Source organism: Vitis riparia, chromosome 7 (assembly GCF_004353265.1).
Source record: "Vitis riparia cultivar Riparia Gloire de Montpellier isolate 1030 chromosome 7, EGFV_Vit.rip_1.0, whole genome shotgun sequence".
NCBI lineage: Eukaryota > Viridiplantae > Streptophyta > Magnoliopsida > Vitales > Vitaceae > Vitis > Vitis riparia.
The window spans coordinates 25,803,306-25,819,464 of NC_048437.1; the positions used below are offsets into that span (position 1 = coordinate 25,803,306).

The window sequence follows — 16,159 nt, forward strand, 5'->3', positions numbered from 1 at the left end:
TAATTTGATATTTTTTTTTCTTTAAAATAAAAAAAGAAAATGAATATTATTATATGGGATAAGATGCATCATAAATATTATAAGAATATTAAATTAGGTTCGGGTTGTCTCAACCTTACCCTGAGTCCTACCCAAATTGAGTTCAAGTTGAAAAAACCTAACCCAAGCCTAATCCAACTATTGAAAATGATTGTCCAAGTCCACCCAAACATTGGGTTGCGTTCGGTTTGAATCGAGTCAGCCGCCCAAGTTGTACCCCTAGATATTAAGCACAAATCATCCAATTTTTTATTTTTTATTTTGAAACTGAAGGTCTGAAACAGTCTTTGTCAAAATTAAGAGTTCAGACAAATGGCTTACAAAGGAGTGATGAACATGTTTACCTCCTCTGGAAGTTGAGTTTTGCAATAAAAAATGCAAAAGCAAATGCAAAGACTAGTGGAAGAGAAAACAGAACAAATGCTGCAACACCTAACTTCTCATGGTGATACCCATAGTAGCTTTTTAAGAAGGCACTGATTGATTTGGGTTCTCCAAATACTGATATTTCCCTTTTTATATCTCCATATTGTGAAGTGACCAGAGCTTTTAAGGACCATATCATTGGACAAATCCAGTAACTCCAAACCCACCATTTTGGAATTTGCTGCAAGCAAACATAAAATACAGTTGGTTTAGCTGAATTGATAGCATATAGGCTTTTCTCTCTGTGTGTGAAAATTCCTTATGACTTGTGTCTGCACAAATGCATGAATTTTAAGAATTGTGTACAGGCAATGGCTGACTAACGAATGGAGATACCAACAAGAAGATATAGAGGGGGCTTACTGGTCCAGGTATGATGAACCCTGTGAACAAACCCATCAGGGTGAAACAGAGACTTGTCAGTACAGAAGCCACTTCAAAAGTGGGGCTCAATGAAACAGCCAGCATCCCAAAGTAATTGAAGTAGAGCAATGTACAAAACATGGAGTAGAAATACCAAATCATTTTATAGGCTGACCAGTAGAAATTTATTGCTGGATACGTAATTGTCACAAACAAAAGAGATTGAAGCAATATATATGGAATCTCAATAGTGACCTGCAACATCAGATAAAGAAAATTCACATTATTTTTAATAGCTTGGTAATTGGGGTTTTAGTTGAATGGAGGAATGCTTAAAAAAGATCCAGGAATCGGGCCAAACCTGTGCAAGCGAATATGCCCATGAAGAGTACATTCCAGCAAACCTTTCTCGGTATAAAACAGTGCGTTCAGTAAATATAAATGGCTGAATAGCTGTGCAATTGCGGATTCCTAAGAATTGAATGAGAATGAGAATTGGCCCTATTATGTTGAATAACTCCTGTTCACCATCTCTTCGGAACAACAACCATTGTTTCAGCACATTGGTTGAAAAAACAAACAGCATTAACATTGGAAGTTTAAAAATTGTATGGGGCTAAACCAAGTTTCTCTTTGGAGAAAATGTAGGAGAATATAAGAATCATAGCTGCTTGTCTCAGGGGATGCCTGTTTTATGTAAGATCATTGAGTACAATGCGAGATTGGATGTCCTATTCTTGCTTGGGACAATGATCTGCTGGTTTGCAATGCCTAGACAGAATGTGTTACACTAGTTTAGACTGCATGGGAGGTTTCTTTTTACCCTTTTTTAGTTACCTATGGAAGACAGAAGCTTTCAATTTGGTTTGCATATATATATATATATGTATATATATATATATATATGTATATATATATATATATGTATATATACTTCATTAGGAATGGGAATGGGAATAGACTATCAATCAAGTCAGAAGTTTAGAATTGGCAAATGGTGAATTGTGTAAATGTGACTAGTTTTATGATTCTACTTGAAAAACTATGTAAATATATATGATTTATAGTTGAGGAGCTGAAGAAGCTTTTAGGTGAATAGCTTAAATGTAAGTAATGTTTAAAGAAGGTAACTCCATAAAGAGGCATTTTTATGTTCTGCTGCTTGGTAGGTCTCCTCATTCGAAGTATGACTGGAATATTTTGTATAATAATAGGAGGATTCTAAGGAGATGCATTTGTTTCTTTGTTCTGTGTGTTCTAAGCCAGATTAAGTAACTGTGCTTCAGGTCAGCAGCTGGTGTCAATCAGTCCTATAGGTTGTTACTCATATAACAGACTCCTTTTCCTAATGCTGTGTGATTTACTAATTTATGAAGTCTGAGTAACTGGTCATAAAAAAGTTTGAATCTGAAAAGGGCTTACATTTTCTGTCCTTTCTGCCAGAGAAGTGCTGCAAACAACACAGATGCGAAGATTAAGAATATAAAGCGGATTAAGTTATATTTAGGATTTCTCCAGTAGGACAAGTGCTGTTTCCAGAGACATGCTTTAAATTGCTCCCATCCATTTTGGGGAAACTGAGTACAAAAATGTAGTTCTCTTGAACCTGGTGTTGGAAGGCTCAGTCTCCTAACAAGTTCTTTGTTTTCCCTACACAGAAAACAATATGCATCACTTGGTTTGACAATGTGGAGTGACATATTAGAACTACATGAGTTTTCAGATATCATTCAATGCAAAGAACTTGGGATCTCAACAGAGTCATGTTTAGCTTACCGACATAAATGAGACTTGTTGTAGAGATGGGCAAAATCTAAACCAAGTTGAGCTTCTGCTGATGGACTAGTAACCTGTAACATCCATGATGCAGGGTTCCGGTTTGCATTGAATTTGGGCACCCCAGTAATTTCCTGCCAATATAGAGTGTTTATTTTTTCAATATGGAGTATCCTTTTATTGCAGTTTTTCTAATCAAGATAAAAGCTATAGATAAAATTGAAAATTGAAAGAAGAGTTAGACATTCTCGAGCCAAGCAAGCTTTGAATAGATTGAAGAGAATTGAAATAACATAAGATCACATGTTAACATTTAAGCATGCATTTAATAGCAAAAATTCATCCGGTTACCTTGGTTCATGCCATGGGAAGCCATTTCTTCTCCTCTGATATCCAATAAGCTGCTTTCCGGGTGCGTGATGGTCCGAGAATGAGGGATCAATGAGCTCTTCCCTTGCCTCCCAAAATTCAGTCCAAAGTGAAGTGTGTGTGTGCATTTTGGAGAGCTATCCTCTTTTCTTCTCTTTGGAGAGCATTCCCGGCAAACACACACACACACTTCACTTTGGACTGAATTTTGGGAGGCAAGGGAAGAGCTCATTGATCCCTCATCTCGGACCATCACGCACCCGGAAAGCAGCTTATTGGATATCAGAGGAGAAGAAATGGTTTCCCATGGCATGAACCAAGGTAACCAGATGAATTTTTGCTATTAAATGCATGCTTAAATGTTAACATGTGATCCTATGCTATTTCAATTCTCTTCAATTGGTATCAGAGCAAGCATGGTTGACATTTGAGCTGTAATTTTGGGTTAATTTTTTATTTCTCGTTTTCTGGTTATGGAAGATATTTTTTGGGGTTTTTTTTTTTTTTTTCGTTTGGTGTTAATTCTTGGTTTTCAAGCCTGATTGAGGTTGGAGACTTGTAGAGAATATTGTTTGGAGCAAAACCCATCAATTTTTGTGATTTTTGGAGCTCATTTGATGATATTTCGAAAATTAGGGCTTGGTTGGTTCTTGCTATTATGCGTTTTTTGTGCATTTTTTTGGGTTTGGATTGAAGGATTGATGTTTGAGGATGGAAATCTATGTATTTTTGTTGAAAAATGCGCAAAATTTTGGGTAATTTTTTTTTTTCTTCTCCAGACCGTGTTCAGCTAGAGGAGAAAATGAACAGTACCATGCTGACGTCATCATGATGTCATTATTTTTATATGACGTCATGATGACGTCAGCATGGTACTGTTCATCTTCTCCTCCAACTGAACACGACCTGGTTCTGGAGAAGAAAAAAAAAAAAATTTCGCCCAAAATTTTGCGCATTTTTCGACAAAAATACATAGATTTCCATCCTCAAACATCAATCCTTCAATCCAAACCCAAAAAAATGCACAAAAAACGCATTATATCAAGAATCAAACAAGCCCTAATTTTCGAAATATCATCAAATGAGCTCCAAAAATCACAAAAATTGATGGGTTTTGCTCCAAACAATATTCTCTACAAGTCTCCAACCTCAATCGGGCTTGAAAACCAAGAATTAACACCAAACGAAAAAAACCCCAAAAAATGTCTTCCATAACCAGAAAATGAGACATAAAAAATTAACCCAAAATTGCAGTTCAAATGTCAACCATGCTTGCTCTGATACCAATTGAAGAGAATTGAAATAGCATAGGATCACATGTTAACATTTAAACATGCATTTAATAGCAAAAATTCATCCGGTTACCTTGGTTCATGCCATGGGAAGCCATTTCTTCTCCTCTTATATCCAATAAGTTGCTTTCCGGGTGCATGATGGTCCGAGAATGAGAGATCAATGAGTTCTTCCCTTGCCTCCCAAAATTCAGTCCAAAGTGAAGTGTGTGTGTGTGTTTGCCGGGAGTGCTCTCCAAAGAAAAGAAAAGAGGATAGCTCTCCAAAATGCACACACATCTCTCTCTCTCTCTATATATATAAATAAATTCATATATATATATATTACACATTACACACTTTATTTGGACGACTTAACTTAATGGGTCAGTCAAGTGAATTAGGGTGAGCCCATAAAAAATCAAGCAACAATATGTGTCCAGTCCCATTATGGACCACAATGCCAAAAATAAATTAACACTGATTTATGATATTATCAAATTGATTTTGTAAGTCCACACATAAAAATTCCAACATAGATCCCATTTTCTCAAGGAGTAAATACTGAATGACAAAGCATTTCTTGAGGACTAGCTTTATTGAAAGGGAGAGAGCTCCTCAGCTTGTTTCCTTCCCACATGAAATCCAATTCCTTGAATATACTTTCAAACTTGTCAACAGAAACATAACTAAAAGGTTGATCTTTGGGGTACCAGTACTGTGCTTGATCCTTTTTGGAAACTACCTTCATAAATATAGATATGGCATCAGTTCAAAGCAACTGTTTTGAACATGTTTGAGTAAATTACATAGGAAGGACGTACTTCTTGGAGGAAATCAGCAATGCCTTTTCTTGGTGAGCACCTAAAACCACAATGTTCTAAGAACTCCAGTGCGTTATCACGAGGGCCATGGTATGCAATCTTTCCTTCTGCCATCAAAACAATGTCATCAAAGAGATCAAAGGTCTCTGGTGCTGGTTGAAGAAGTGATACCAAAATAGAAGATTCTGTAATATGTGTTAGTTTCTGTAGACAAGTAACAATCTGAAAGGTGGTAGAGCTGTCTAAGCCTGTAGACATTTCATCCATAAAGAGAGCTTTTGTTGGACCAACTATCATTTCTCCTGGCAGATGAAAACATTGAGGAATCATTATGACAAAGAATATGTCAAATGCATTGGAAACTTTATCTCAAAGCTAGCTCCATATGTTTCAGAAACCACAGATCTCATATAATTTGCTACTTTTTTCTATCAAGAAAATGTCCTGGGATTTGTAAAATGACAGAATTAAGGAGCCACCTGAAATGTCCTGGCTAATTCAGTACTAGCTATGCCTGTCCATGACCACCTGAAATTCCTCTTTTCATCGCATCTCCCACAATCCTTTCAGCGCAAACATCCAGCCCAAGTATCTGATTTACAAAAATATGGTGGAAAAATTGTTATCAATTAATGCAAGGACGGTAGTAACATCATAACTGATCCTTGCATTTGGTAAAGAGAATCATCTTCAAGATGTAGTCTGTTTGAAGGCTCCTTTTTAAACCATTGATTGAAATTGCCTGTTAGTGCAGGTTTTCATCAGAGATAGCTGAAAGGAAAATAGACCAAGCTGCCACTACCTAGTGAACATGATACAAGATAAAATTCTTTACCTTCATAAAAGTGTCTATGTCTGCTTCTGGAATAATCCCAGCTTGCTTCTCTCTTCTACTTACTTCCGTCAGAATTTAGAAGCCTTTATTTTGTTCTATAAAACATTAAATAACAATTTTCAAAAACTGTTTTTTCGAAACACTTCCTACACAGCGCCTTAGTTTTTGTTTGGAGTGCTTAAACAATTTTAGTATAAAACACTTTTTAAAAAATTCAAATATCTGACAAAATTTAAAAGTTAAAAAATTACTTGTAGTACTTTTTAGAAAAACATTTTATAGATAATTATTTCAAATAGCCAGTTCTTTATAATTTTATTTTAATTTTAAAATAAAAAACATTTAAAATGAGACAAATTCACGGGGATAAAAGTAAATATTACCCTAAAAACGGAAGTCACACAAAAGTACAAAAAATACCAATGCAGTCTTGAAAATATTAACAAAATACAAATATCAGCATGGGATAGATGGTTAAGGCAATGTTCTGGCTATGAAAAATCATTTGATGTTCTTTAGGATCATTTTCGCAGGATTTGAGCCATGGGTTCTTGTTAGCAGGGAGCTTTAGGAGGGCATCCACAATGGCTTTGTGGTAATGTGGGTCAACAAGGATATGAAATTCCTCTCCCCACTTGGATTTGGGCCAATTCTCTGACACAGACAACTGGGCTTGAATTGGATTTTCAAGTCAAGCTAACCCATTAAGCCACTGAGTGAGTAATTGAAAAAAGCTGTAAAATCTGCATTTCCATCCAAACATACACTGCTTAAGCTCATTAATGCAGTGCACAGATAAGTTGCAGAAACTGTAGTAATCTGTGTGCTGCAGAAACAGACCTATTATTCTCTCTATATGGCTGTCCGTCTCTGTAACTATTCCTTAAACCCAACCAATTAGCATTTCTTTCCGGCAAATCACTGCCCAGAGAATCTTTTGGCCTTTTCCTGGTAAATCATAGTGGCAAACAACTGTTATATTTTGTGCAATTTTACCCTCACCTCTTTTCTTGCAACCCCTTTTTCTCAAGGAAGTTACTGTCTTTTCACAATCCACCCATCTCCAAAGGCATCCCTCATTTCAATATACATACATCGTCCACTGTTCTTGTCTCCTTAATACTCTCTTTGATAGTCTTACTTGTATTATAATCTTGTAGCTGCGTTGTGACAATGGAGATGGCAAAAGGGCCTTTGGCATTCCTTCCTCAGCTGGCCTTCACTTTTATACTGTGTTTTTCTGTTTGTGCAGGTGAGTTTTTGCTCACCTTTAAGCATTTTAACTCATTGTGTTTGGCCTTCAACTTTTCTCTCTTTGGAGGGTTGTTTGGTGGACTTCACATCTTGTGCTTTCAATCACACCACATTTACAAACAGGATGCTAGAGATGGGCATGTATTTGATCTATCACCATTGTGTAAGATTTTAGTATTATATTTTTCAAGGTTCATTATTTGAGGGTGTGTTCTTCATCTCCGTTGCATTGCTTCTTACTAGGCCCACTGAGGTGGGTTCTTCACCTTTTGTATTTTCTCTGCACTAGATCAATGAGAAAGGGGGAATTTTAGTGAATTTGCAGCCGTTGGATGATTGATTCTAGGCTCAGTCCACCAATGATGATTGATGCTCTCTTCACTCTTTCTCATCTAGTGTCATTCACAACTATGTTTTGATTCATTTTTGTACTATCAAAGATATCTCATTATTCTAGCTCATTAGGTAGAGTTCCTAATCTTCCTCTTTTTTGGTCTATGGACAGTATTGGCTTCATATTAAGATCATGTTTCAATAATTGCACATTAATGTATGGATCATGAACCACATAAACAGAGTCAGGGTTGAGTCAGTGAACCCTACAATTTCACAACTCTAAATTTGGGTTCTTTAACAATGCAGGGTCAAGGACGCGTGGTGATGAAGGAAAGCTGGTAAGTTCAGTGTTACTTCAATTCCTGCCACTGGTATGTATGGCCTTCTGATAGATTGGTTTGTGGGAAGATAAGTTGCAATATATCCATTAGGGTAATATCGGATGAATTGCTGATCTCTGTTTTTAAGTGCTTTAATGCCAAATGCCAAGCAAAAAGAATAAATGAGCTAAAGTGGATGCCACTTAACTGAAGCAACCCAAGTGCTCCCTTGTAATATCTCTTCCCCAAGAGCAATCCATATAAAGAAGGAATGTGAGACTGCCATCAATCAACTTTTGTCACTTACATTTTAAATGAATAACTATAACCCTGTAGTTTTTGAAGAATCAACAAGCCTTGAAAAGAGGAGATAATGACCATGATTTTCTACCTTAAGAAAGAAGTATTGAGTGTCCATAAATCTAACCATGTGGTCACAGGAAATTATTTTTCAGTTTTGGTTTTCCTTTCTGTAGTCTGTAAAATGTTTTGGCAGGTCCGAAACGGAGATAAGCCATCTTGGTGCATCGCCAAGCCTTCAACCGATAATCTTAAGCTTTATGATAACATTGATTACAGCTGCAAGCAAAATGGAGTTGACTGCATTGGCATTGCACCTGGTGGTAAATGCTTTAATCCAAATAATGCAGTTTCACATGCTTCAATGGCTATGAATCTCTACTACAAGGCTGCTGGAAAGCACACCTGGAACTGCCATTTTAATGGCACTGGTATGATCGTTCTTGTTGATCCATGTAAGTGTCTAATGCTCAAACAGTGTTACAACAGGGAATTTTGTTAGATTTTGTCTTCCTAAAAACCCTAATAGTCATTTTGAGTTCATATCTCAAATTCTTTTTCATGTCTTTTGGCAGCCGTTGGAAGCTGCATCTATCAAGTTTGAGAGATCCGGAATCAGGCGAAGGGAAGACATGCATGCTGACATGCCAATTAAATAAATCAGAGTTGTTAACTTAGCCTGCTGTATCTTGTACAATGCTCCTTGTAAGCTCAAGGAGCATGAAGAGGCTGTGAAAACAAAACAACAGCAACTCTGCTTTGATATCCCCTCCAAATAGCTACCCAATAAAAGCATTATTAAGGACATCCAACAATGCTTTATTAAGGAAGCAACACTATCACTTCATTTCGAGTGTTCTGTTCACACAAGATATTTCATCTCATCATATCGACGGAATGAGCCTTAGACATCAACCCATTACAGCCATTTAAAAGGGCCTACCATGCCTCCTGGAGATCCAGGTCAACAATATATGATTGAGACACCATCTACCACAATCACCCATTACATAAACACACGATGTAAGGAACTCAAACTGCTAAGAAACACCATGTTACTACATTGTGTCACAGCCATGCTGACATTTTCTTCATCAAAGACTTCTTAGTACAATCCAATTCCATCAATTATGACAAAATTCTCATATATCTTTTGGCATATTTGAAGGTAACAAAATAGTGAAATACCATTAAAATGAAATTTAGAAAAGAACAAGAAAGAAATTAAAGAAAAAAAATAAGGGAAGAAACACATCAAATAGAAAAGGACACCTTAGGAGAACATCTTTTCAGCTGAGAACCTTTGAGACTCATGAGCGATTCCTTATTCATCTGTTCCCAATAAGTCTAGTACATTGCACGGCAGGGTTTGATCAATCTTTAAAAGCTTAGGCCTTCTCCCACTTGAGGGGCTTCACAACCTCCCAGGTGAAGTCTGGGTCATCCCTTCCAAAATGCCCATAGGCAGCCGTCTTCAAAAACCTGCCATTGCCACCCCTCTTGAGGTCAAGGTTAATTGCAATCATTCCTGGCCTGAAGTCGAAGTTCTCCTTCACAATTTTGAGGATCTCCTTGTCAGGAATCTTTCCAGTTCCATAGGAATCAACAAAGACAGACAAGGGCTCAGGAACACCAATGGCATAAGAGACCTGCACAATGCATCTGCGAGCAAGCCCATTTGCTACGATGCTCTTGGCAGCCTGCCTGACAATGTAGGCACCACTTCTGTCCACCTTGGTAGGGTCCTTGCCAGAGAAAGCACCACCACCATGGGCTCCCCAGCCACCGTAAGTGTCAATGATGATTTTCCGTCCAGTGAGACCAGCATCACCGTGAGGGCCACCAATGACAAAGCGGCCTGATGGGTTGAGATGGAAGATGGTCTTCTCATCAAGGTACTTCTCAGGAATGACAGGCTTGATGACGTGCTCTTTGAGATCAGCAGCAATCTCATCATTGGTGACAGTCTCATCATGCTGGGTGGAGATGAGAACAGTGTGCACACGGAGGGGAACCATGGCACCATTCTCATTGTGGTACTCAACAGTGACTTGAGTCTTACCATCGGGCCTCAGCCATGAACAGGTTCCATTCTTCCTAACCTCAGTGAGGCGGGCACCAAGCTTGGTAGCAAGAACATGGCTCAGAGGCATAAGTTCAGGGGTCTCATCAGTGGCATAACCAAACATGTGGCCTTGGTCACCAGCACCAATTTCCTCTGGGCGCTTGGTAAGATGACCGTGAACACCCTGGGCAATATCAGGGCTCTGCTGCTCAATGTTGACCAGGACTTTGCAGTTATCAGCATCAAGACCCACATCATCAGAGACAAATCCAATGGTGCGGCATGTGTCACGGACAATCTTCTCGTAGTCTATATCGGCCTTGGTGGTAATCTCTCCAAACACCATAACCATGTTGGTCTTGGTGCATGTTTCACAGGCAACCTTGCTGTCAGGGTCCTGAGCAAGGCAAGCATCAAGCACTGCATCAGAGATCTGGTCACACAACTTGTCGGGATGGCCCTCATTTACAGACTCAGAAGTGAATAGGAAGGTCTCCATTCTTTCAAGCTACACAGGCCACAAGCACAACAGCATGCCTTAGTATAAATTGATGAACAATAACTCCTTAGACAAGAAGCTTTATTGAGGTTAATATAAACAAATCCTATTGATAAGAATATACTAGAAAGAATAAAAAAACATGTATGTTCTTCATGATTGGTTAACTGACACATGGTATGTCAGAATCATTTCACTACTATGGAGGGTCAGAGTTCACCAGGAGAGAGAATCAGACCCACAAAAGTCTACTCCCAGGAGAATAATTAAAGAGGAAAAAGGGCAGATTCTTTACTGTTTTGACATAAAGTTGTAAGGAATCTGGAACGCAGTAAAACGTGTTACAAACCATAGTGGTCAACTCCATCAGCTTGGAGAAAAACAAGTAAATTTATTGTAACTACAAAAACATATTATTCTTTTGGCAAAATTTAGGAGACTTCTGCGAGATTTTCTTATGCTACATTTGGATTATGAAAAGAATATGAAAAATGCTCGGAAAATGATGAAAATTAGGTAAAAGAAGAATTCCTCTCATAAAAAATTTTTAGCAGTAACTTCCTTTACCCACATCTTTTCTGAGATCCAAGCAAAGCCTTCTACATTTTCGTTTTTCAGTAATTAGTAATACACTACACACCCATTATACTACTTCTCGTACTGGCAGTTGAAATCTCCACAACTGGGGTACAACAGCATATCCACCCCTGAATTAATTGTCGAACAATTCCTGACCTTAAAGTATAAGCAAAATAGAAATGGACACTACTAAAAGAAATCCTTCGAAGAGAAGAGAATAGCTATAGAGATGGAGCACTATTAAGATTATGAAAAATAATGCATTCCCCAAATAAGCTTTTGGAAGGGCAACGCCATACCATCCGGAACCTCGTGAATAGACACGACTATTAAATCGGCCGATTTTTCGAAAAATTACCATCCATGCTCTTGACGATCAATCCAAAAAACCAATCATTCTTTGTTTACAAAAGACTTCCCTACAGGCATTATACCACGTCCTACCATTTGTTTCCCAATACGGTTCATTCTACAAGTCCATCCTGTGAGAACAGAGATTTCTCTAAATTACCGTAAACTAGCCAACACAACATTCCAAAATACCATCAGATCTGAGAGACTAAGGTGTCAAAATCAAGTTGAAGAACGAAACAGACAAGGAGAAACATTAACAGCTTTACACAGAAAAACACTCCGAAAATGTGTGAGATATCAAACAAATACTACATCTCAAAAACTCACTTAACAATTGCTTAGAAATTGCAGTCAGCTCAAAATCTCAGTGTCCTTGCTTACAAGTTCTGCAAAAGCACTCTACGAAACCCATTTTACGCTATCCTTTCACGAAATTAAGATAATTCATTTATTATACGTTGCTCGACAGCATTAATGTGTAAACATCCAAAATCACAACTCACAAACTTCCAGATCTCCAAATTTCAAAACTTCTACTGAAAATAAACCAGATCTACCACTGTTTCAATCAAACTCACTCAGAAACGAAGTATCACCCCAGAAACGCAAAACAGGAAGCAAATAAATGCTGACAACAACCAGATCCAGTCAATCACACTACAGAAAACAACTCCGAGAGCGTTTTTGAAAACAAAAACACATTGTTTTCTGCAGCATCACCACACAAACGAACTCCAAAACACGAAGAAGAAGATGATGCGGAGAGAAAAAGAATACCTGAGATAAAGAGGAGTAGTGCGAGAGCAGATCTCAAGCTTTGCTCTGTTGATGGATGGAGAGTTCAACTACTCAGGACTTTGCACCATTATTTATAGATGAATGGATCTGGAGACCGGGTACCGGCTGAGAAGTGGGATTCTGTGGGTTTTTGGGTGGAATCTTGATCCGACGGTTGGTGATGAGTTTCGTGAGGGTTTGTTACCGTTGGATGTCTGATATTCATAGTCTGGGATTGGTGAAGGTTGGTAAGTGAAAACGACACCGCTTTGTTCGGGTGTGTGTTTTACTTTTAGGGTCTTGTAATTGCATGACTTTTTCGTGATTTTAATTTAATAATTATTACGGGAGTAGATGTTACAGGCAATAGGCGGTTACTCACCAACTCTCGCCGGTTATCGGCTTAATTGCTGATGGCTGATGGCGTCGGCTTGGCTCGCTTGAAGTTGTGAGACTGAGGTACGTCATCTTGGCTCCACTTACGCACAATTACCCAAAATTGTTTTGTTTTAGCTTTTAAAGTGTCAAAATTAATTTGGAAATTAAACCCATATTAAGTAATCATTTTGCACATTATCCTTTTAGGTTTAATATCCAACAGATTACGCCTCAAACTTCTTAAATTACAACACTTTACTTTTTTCGTTGGTATTAGTTTAAGTAGACAAAAATATCACGTGTTACATGTGACTAACTAATGAAAGGTAGATTTTGTAAATTCTCAAATCAAAAAAATCCTCAAACAACTCTCCCTCTCTCTGTCTTCGTCAAACCCTAACCCTATTTTGAGTGCAATTTTCAGTATTTTCGCTCTCTTAAAGGTGGTCAACAATTTTAACATTTTGTCTTCGTCTTCTTACTATCTTCTCCTCCTTCTTACTCCAATTTTCAAACCCTAATCATAGATTCTTTTCTTATGCATTATAGATCTTTCGCCTCTGAAGAAGGAGCTAAGGGAGCTTGGAGTTTTGAAATTTGGGGGTATGCAAATAGGCAATTTTTTGTGTGATTATTGGAATGACTTTTTTTTTTTTTTTTTTTGGTTTTTGGTTACTAGATTGATTTTGAATGGTGCACATTTGGGTGAAATTGTTTGTATGTGCAATGCTTGGTGAAAGGTGGGATTTTGGTGGCTTGACTTTACATGTTCTTCTTGTTTGGTTGTTAAGAAAGTGAAGGAAAAGAGGAGAGATTGGAATTTTAAGTTATTATGGGTTTTCTTTGATCTGGTTTCTATAAGGAAATTGAAATCTTTACTCAACTTAACTATGTTAACTAATTGTAGTAACATTGATGGATATTACAATTTAAAAACTTTGATTTGTTTTGTTTTTACATTTTCTCAGCCAAACATGGTCAGGGGTGAGAGACTTATTGGATTTAGGAATTTAAAAATCTACCCTTTATCAATCAATCACGGCCTAAACTAACCTTGTGAAAAGGCAAAATGCTGCAATTTAAGAAGCTTAAGGTGCAATGTGTTCGATTTAAACCTAAAGGGGCAATGTGCAAATCATGAGATAGGTTGAGAGGATAAAGTGTATTGAACCCTAAGTAATTTTTAATAAATTTTACTTCATTTACATTTTCATTTCACATGGATATAGAAAGGTAAAAGTTAAATTAAAGAAGGATGTTTGGTAAATCAACTAACTTAAAAGTAATTTAATAACTTAATAATTTAAGTTATTGAATATGTTTGGTAAAATATCTTAATATTATATCTTAAAATTAAAAATGACTTTAAGTATTAAGTAAAAATTACTCATCTTTTATGAAAATAAATATTAATTAAATATTTTTAATAGTAAATATTAATTATAACTAATGAGTATAAATATGTCAATTTAATAACTTAAAATAAATTTTAAAAATAAGTAATAAGTTTTAAATTAATAACTTAAAAACAATTTAATTTAAGATCAATTTAAATTATTAAGTTATAAGTATTAAGTTTTATTAAATATCTACAAAATCCAACAAATGGAAAGAAGTTAACTTAATTTAATAATCTGTTTTAATTAAAATAATGTAGTATAAGCACTAATTCATATTTTGTCCTGGTCAAAACTTAAAAATAAGTAAAAAAAGAAAAATGTTTGAACAAAATGGTTGAAAAAAAAATTTATTAAGGAAGTGAATTTTAAATAAATAATTTTTTATTTTTATTTATTTTTTATTCATATGACAAAATATGAAACCACTTGAGCACGGCATAATGAAGTTATCAACATGAGCCTTTTGTTCTCTTATCTTTGAAGCAACATCACCACTTCAAAGTTGGTCTCAACCATTCAAGATATGAAGATATCAATAAGCAATAATAACACCGAAGGTGGTGCCAAAAATAATAAAGATGGAGACAAGTGATATGAGTTCCGATCAAAGAGAAAGTTTGGAGAATAGGTTAAAAGAAAGTGTCATATTTCTTTTTTTGTATGGGTGAAGATTCAATAGTTCATGAATTTAAAAATAGTAATTTTTTAAATAATTTGTCATGACTTTTATAATAGAAACTATGGATTTGTTTAGTAATATTTTTTTAAAAAGTTTTAAAATGACTAAAAATAAATTAAAGTTATTTTGAAAACAAAAGTTATCAAAACAAATTTTTAAAAAGAGCTTCCTATAAAAAAATTATTAAATATTTTTTTGAAGTTAGAAAATATTTTTATTTTAATTTAAAAAATATATGAAATGGTTTTCATGAAGGGTATTAATAATTTTAGTACAATCATGCTTGGACAATTCACTTATTCTATTGGGAGAATGATATAAACATACACCATTTAAAAAATATTACATTTTAAAGAAATTTGACCATTTTATTTTCAAAGTGTATGTATTTTGAAAAAAAAAAAATTTATGCTTTACTTCGACTCCCAACCAAAATTGGTCAAACAACCAGAAGACTTAGAAGCGTAGGGTAAAACTTAATACCTAACTGACCTGAAAAGTCCTCCACCTCACCAACTCCCGTCTGAGAAAATCGTGGTTCGTAGAGTTGGATTTGGGGGTTGGTGAATGATGACCAAACACACCGAGCCACCAGCGGCACTGAGTTGAAGGCTAAGAGGCTGAGGCTAAGCCCAAATGGACGTGGCAACAACTGAGGGGGAAGTATTGCGGCAGTTGGGATTTGATAGGTGGTGTTCCCACTTCCCAATGACAGGTCACGGATGTGTGTTTTCTGGGGAATTCCCAAAAGGTTGGTGCAGTGCCCTGTCTGGTTCCTGCTCCTAGTGGACTTCTCACACGCTCCATTTCTCAAGATGGATGGATTGGTTGGTAGACAGACTCGGAACACAAACCCAACATGGAAAATAAAACATGGCAATTGTGGAGTATGGTTATTGTTCAAGACATTTGAATTCAATTAATATACATAGTAGATGTGATTGTCATATCTTAAAAAATAAATAAAAATTTAAGGATTAAATTGATGTGTAATTGATTTTTAAAACCAAATATAACTTATTTGTTATTTTAAATATATAAATAAATATTATTACTTCAAATATTTTAAAATATTTCTTATATAGGCCAAATATAAATGTTATCTGAAAGTTAATAATAATAATTTGTGTTGATGGATCATGTTTGGATTGTGTCAAAATCTAAATATTTTACCATATAGATAAACTAAATCCGACACAAATAATAATCATATAAAAAAATATAAATTCAAATATTACCTAATTATTAAACATGTAATATTTCGTTGGGAATAATATATAAAATATTTAATCAACATACATGCAAGAGTCTTCTT

General features: G+C 36.0%; 2 protein-coding genes and 1 pseudogene across 5 annotated transcripts; 1 reads left to right on the forward strand and 2 right to left on the reverse strand.

Annotated features, from left to right (window-relative positions):
• Positions 1-313: 313 nt before the first annotated feature.
• LOC117918197 lies at positions 314-5,978 on the reverse strand (annotated as a pseudogene).
• Positions 5,979-7,056: 1,078 nt separating this feature from the next.
• On the forward strand, positions 7,057-8,983 carry LOC117918532 (major pollen allergen Ole e 10-like). 4 transcript variants are annotated; one of them, XM_034835254.1, is made up of 4 exons: positions 7,057-7,155; positions 7,800-7,864; positions 8,310-8,568; positions 8,689-8,983. In XM_034835254.1, exons 1-4 carry the CDS (start codon positions 7,077-7,079, stop codon positions 8,715-8,717), a joined length of 432 nt encoding a protein of 143 aa, XP_034691145.1. In that variant the 5' UTR covers positions 7,057-7,076; the 3' UTR covers positions 8,718-8,983. The 4 variants fall into 4 exon arrangements, 3 of the variants coding, with proteins under 3 accessions (XP_034691145.1, XP_034691144.1, XP_034691146.1); XR_004651882.1 differs by lacking the exon at positions 7,057-7,155 and adding an exon at positions 7,166-7,320 and having other exon boundaries at positions 7,800-7,831; XM_034835253.1 differs by having other exon boundaries at positions 8,310-8,983.
• A 154-nt stretch (positions 8,984-9,137) lies between these two features.
• On the reverse strand, positions 9,138-12,493 carry LOC117918531 (S-adenosylmethionine synthase 5). Its single transcript, XM_034835252.1, has 2 exons — positions 12,388-12,493; positions 9,138-10,686 (listed from the first exon to the last, which is right to left on the reverse strand). The coding sequence occupies exon 2, from the start codon at positions 10,675-10,677 to the stop codon at positions 9,502-9,504; it is 1,176 nt and encodes a 391-aa protein (XP_034691143.1). The 5' UTR covers positions 10,678-10,686; positions 12,388-12,493; the 3' UTR covers positions 9,138-9,501.
• Positions 12,494-16,159: the final 3,666 nt, after the last annotated feature.

Bases quoted from the DNA above. Each gene is read 5' to 3' on its own strand.
- LOC117918532 (XM_034835253.1), top strand. From the start codon at position 7,077: ATGGAGATGGCAAAAGGGCCTTTGGCATTCCTTCCTCAGCTGGCCTTC. The intron at 7,156-7,799 runs GTGAGTTTTTGC...TTAACAATGCAG, and splicing joins GTGTTTTTCTGTTTGTGCAG to GGTCAAGGACGCGTGGTGAT. The intron at 7,865-8,309 runs GTATGTATGGCC...ATGTTTTGGCAG, and splicing joins TACTTCAATTCCTGCCACTG to GTCCGAAACGGAGATAAGCC.
- LOC117918531 (XM_034835252.1), bottom strand. From the start codon at position 10,677: ATGGAGACCTTCCTATTCACTTCTGAGTCTGTAAATGAGGGCCATCCC.